Raw genomic sequence first — 4,643 nt, forward strand, 5'->3', positions numbered from 1 at the left:
AATAGTCCTACAAAAGTCTAAGTAGTATATCTATAAATTGAAAAATATGTTAAAAGCAGTATATATTGTAAAATACAAAAAAGAAACAGAGAAAAAACGTAAATACTAATGGATTAAAAAATAAGTAAAAAGGGAAATAAAATTAATTACACACATATCATCATTTAGTGAATATTTCACCCCAAACCCTTGATTTCCCCACGTATGCCTTTAGTTTGAAAACCTTACTACAACAAAAAATCGTTTTCGGTAACAAAATTTTTAACAATGATCATTAGTAAAAAAGTAACTTGTAGCGACGAGCTAAAAAAATGTCAGAAATTTCTATTATGAACAACACAAATTAAAAAAATGTCTCTAAAAGATTATACAACACGCCAAAGATGCCACTAACATTAATAACTTTAAGCAACATATGTTATATGCATAGTGTTCACTAAAAGTAAATTCTTTATTTCCATAAAATTAAGCTATTTTTTCTTTATTTCGCTCCCTATCTCGCAACAGTTCCCCATCCTCCAAAAACCCTTGCCGATCTGTGTCACTCGCCATCGTCACTCCTTCGACATCTCTCTTATCCGACCTACGTGCTAAAGGGTCATTAATGCTCAAGCCATGATGGGATGACAAATGAGATGATTGTAGTCAATCAAACAAAGGGGAAAGTAGTGTAATTTATTTCTTCATTGCTTTTTTTTTCCCCTTAATGTTATGGTTTATGTCTTGGTCGATTAACAAGAATTCAAAAAAATAAAAGTTTATGAATCAAAGTTGAGAAGAAAGAAGTTGGAATGAGAGAAGAGGAATAATAATAAAGATAGAGAGGAGAGAGATGTATGGTACAAAATTAATTACTTAACCAAATTTGTATTTTTGCCCCTACCGAATTACATGAGAACACTCAACTTTTCTAATTTGAATGATACTATGCATAAATCAACTGAAAAATCTACTATATTTGTAGTCAAAACAAAGACATACAATAAAAATTTCGTTTCTTATAAACACACTTTCAAGAAATTGAAATTTCTTAAAGCGATTCTTATTGAAGTCCACACTAACAATTACAAAATCACCCTCTGCATGTTGGTAACAGTAATTCCATTGTCAACATGAACTCACAATCTCAAAAACAAAACTGTATGTTTTGGTATTAAACACTAGCAACAATACCAGGAAGAGCAGCAAACCATTACATTGTATATCTGTTTTTTTCTCTTCCTGTAGGAGTCACAAATTTCACTTCCTAGTGTAATAAAAAAAACATAGGCAAAAGAACTCGATCCAAACGGCGAGGAAGATGCGGCACCTTTTTATGTCACACCGGCCTTCACTGGATGCAGGATTCCAGAAGAAGGTGAATATAGAACGCTTTCAACCCCTGATAAATGAACCTTTTCCATGATTATATACAAGAACTATTTGTTTCCAGTTATGTTGCCAACTTGCCAGCCGCTGACACGACATCAATTCACACTACTATACTCGCTTAATCTTCGTAACGAGATCAACTCTTCCATCAAGACCCAATAAACTGAGGAGGAACAAAATGTTTGAAACTAAATGTGATTTGGATTGAACTTAAGAGACTCCCTCCATATAAGTTCTTTTATGTCTTCTTCATCCAAGGATGCCTGTTCGAAATCGAAGTTGAAAGGAGAAGGGCAGGTTGGTTCTTCATTGATTTCATGAAGACTTACTATATATGGGTGATTCATTGCCTCCTCAACTTGGAAACACGATAGAAATACATCTCAGATCATGAAAATGTAGGAGAGGGGGAAAAGAGGTTCTTTAAGTAATGTTATAGATGCAAAGGTAGGTGCATTACCAGTTATTCTCTTGCTTGGATCAAAGAGCAGCATCCTCTCTGCAAGATCAACTGCCAGTGGAGGAAGATCTGGGAACTTTTCGGTCAGCGGTTGTTTTGGGAAATGGGGAAGTTGCTTAACATACTTCCTTGCATTATCACTTCTAAGAAACCCGAGATCTGAATCATCTGGTGAACCTAGCAACTGCTTTTCAGGTAGTGATAAAGAAATAATTCCATTAAAAAACATCACAATTAAGAATTCAGGTTGTTTATGAAAATAATCATTGTAAAAAAACAATGAGATCACCTCAGTGCCACATGCATAATTTTAAACAGCACGAAGAGACTTGGAAGCCAGTGATTAATTACCTCAATTATAAGCCCCAATTGCTGCACATAGTCTTTACCAGGGAACAGGGGCTCCCTCCTAAGAATTTCCATGAGAATACATCCAACGGACCAAATATCTATCGCTGCAGTGTATTCAGAAGTGTTGAGTAGTAGCTCAGGGGCTCGATACCATCGCGTTACAACATATTCTGTCATGAAATCTGTCTCTGATGTTGTTCTTGCTAACCCAAAGTCACAAATCTTGAGGTCACAATTTGCATTAAGAAGCAGGTTGCTTGGTTTTAGATCTCGGTGCAAGACATTTGCAGAGTGTAAATACTTCAAACCTCGCAATAATTGGTATAAGAAATACTGTCCAAACAATAAACAGATACCACTTTAACAGGCTTAACGAGAGACAGGTCCTCTAACCAAACACAAAAATCATTCAAACTGTTTCGGATTGTTGCTCCAACAAATTTATACTCCAAATGAAACTTTGTCATAAAATATTACAGCAGACTTCGCTAATATCTCACTCGAATGTAAGAGTTTCCAAGTAAACATCAGTGATAGCATGATAAGTATCCCTTACCTGACAGTGATCGTCTGTCAAAGCCTGGGAAGAGCGAATGATCTGGTGCAGGTCAGTGTCCATTAATTCATACACAATATACACATCATTGAATTTCTCCTTCTCTGGTGGAGGAATTATATCTTTGATTTTTATAATCTGATAAGAGGGAAAAAGAGATCATTATCCTTCAATGATAAAATAATATGTCCCCCAGTAACACTCTCCCGAGGATTATATCAGCGATAAACTTCACAACCATCCTTTCATCAAACACTAAGGCTCCATTTGAAATCTATTTGGTTTTGGATTTTTAGTTTTTGAAAATCAAACTTATAAACACATTTTATGTATTTTTCTATCAATATTTTAAAAAAACTAGGCCAAGTTCTAAAAACTAAAAAAAATAGTCTTTTAAAAACTTGTTGGCTAAGAATTCAGCTTTTTTACTTAAGAAAATAGGCTTAATTTTAAAAAACTAGAGGGTTACCAAGCTAGGCCTAAAAAAATCTGTTCATGACATAACAAAAAAAAAAAAAAAAAAAAGTACAGCTGAAGTAGAAACAAGGCTTTCAAACTTTAGAATTCAACAATAAGCTTCACAGGATAACAGCAAAAAAGTTTTTCCCCCTTTAAAATTAATAATCCACACGTTTTACCTCATTAGTTCAACTCAAATTCTACACAAATATCCAGCAGTCATTAAGAAATTTAATCATAACAATAAATGGATATTAAGTATTGCAAAATCTACATCGAAATGAAGAAATTTAAACAAAACAAATCAAGGTGAGCATGTAACAGAGAAGCATTTTAGACAAATACATTGTCATGATCCATATGGCATAGGAGTTTAATCTCACGAAGCGTCCTCTTGGCATCAATCCTATTATCAAAAGCATTCCCAATCTTCTTTATCGCTACCTCTTCTTTCGTCTCAGAATTGGTCGTACAACTGAACAAGCAAATCATAAAAATCTTAGCAGATAACAAAGCAAGCATCAAGATAGAGAAAATGGGCATAATTGAAATAACCATTCAACAAGGGAATCTAGACATATTATCAAAAAATCAAAGAAAGCCCAAATCAAAATACTTATAACAAGAACTGAAACCCCAAAAATCAGCAGCAGAACAGATAATTACCAAACAATGCCGTAAGCACCGCGTCCAACAGGTTGAATTGAAGGGGAGTACTTGGCAGAGATCTCAAAGAAGTTGCCGAGAACATTGTAGAGTAAGTATTTGGAGTCGTAAGTGGGAATGCCTTTGATATCCATAGCGGAAGAAGAAGAATCATTCTCCATTTTCTTGTTGTTGGGTCTGAAAAAGGGTGAAGAAGGAAGAAGTGAAGGTTTTCAGTGATAATGGCGAAAGAGAGAAAGAGAGAGAGCGTTAAAAAGAAGGGTTTGGTTTGGAATTGATGGAAGAAGAAGGAGAAAAAGCGTCGCCATCTCATCTGGAATTTTACTTTCCGCGTCTTTCATCTTTTGAAACTTTGAAATTTGAATATTCATTCTTCACTTTTTTAATTTTTAATTTTTAATTTTTTTTTTGAGGTTTTTATTAGTCAAGTGAATAGAACAAAGAAAATAAATTTGTGAATGGTTTTTGTTTTCTACCAATATTGGAAAATTGAATTGATAATATTCAATTTTGATTTTTTTTTTTTTTTTTTTGGAGATATTATGGCTTGAGATTTGTGATTGGGTTTTAAATTTGGAAATGAAGACGAAAATTTGAAAATCAAGGTTATATACATTATTCTCATTTATTTATTTTTAAAGTTTTGTGTCTTCCAAATCTAAGTCAAGTTTTTAAAATTCAAGGCATTGTTGGATAATATTTTTATTTTTTAAAATTTATATTTGTTTCTTTTCAATTTTATTACCATAGTATTCACTTCTTTTTTTTAAAGTATTTGCA

At 33.3% G+C, this 4,643-nt stretch overlaps 1 protein-coding gene across 1 annotated transcript; it reads right to left on the bottom strand.

The window, feature by feature from the left end:
• Positions 1 to 978: 978 nt before the first annotated feature.
• On the bottom strand, positions 979 to 4,202 carry LOC120082553 (mitogen-activated protein kinase homolog NTF6). The gene is made up of 6 exons (XM_039037775.2): positions 3,864 to 4,202; positions 3,543 to 3,672; positions 2,739 to 2,876; positions 2,183 to 2,515; positions 1,832 to 2,015; positions 979 to 1,729 (listed from the first exon to the last, which is right to left on the bottom strand). The coding sequence occupies exons 1-6, from the start codon at positions 4,022 to 4,024 to the stop codon at positions 1,560 to 1,562; spliced, it is 1,116 nt and encodes a 371-aa protein (XP_038893703.1). The 5' UTR covers positions 4,025 to 4,202; the 3' UTR covers positions 979 to 1,559.
• Positions 4,203 to 4,643: the final 441 nt, after the last annotated feature.

Source organism: Benincasa hispida, chromosome 8 (genome assembly GCF_027475165.1).
Source record: "Benincasa hispida cultivar pf3 chromosome 8, pf3_genome.v1.1, whole genome shotgun sequence".
NCBI classification, from domain to species: domain Eukaryota; kingdom Viridiplantae; phylum Streptophyta; class Magnoliopsida; order Cucurbitales; family Cucurbitaceae; genus Benincasa; species Benincasa hispida.

Bases quoted from the DNA above. Each gene is read 5' to 3' on its own strand.
- LOC120082553 (XM_039037775.2), bottom strand. From the start codon at position 4,024: ATGGAGAATGATTCTTCTTCTTCCGCTATGGATATCAAAGGCATTCCC. The intron at 3,673-3,863 runs GTAATTATCTGT...TTGCTTGTTCAG, and splicing joins GGTGCTTACGGCATTGTTTG to TTGTACGACCAATTCTGAGA. The intron at 2,516-2,738 runs GTAAGGGATACT...TTGTTTGGACAG, and splicing joins TGACAGACGATCACTGTCAG to TATTTCTTATACCAATTATT.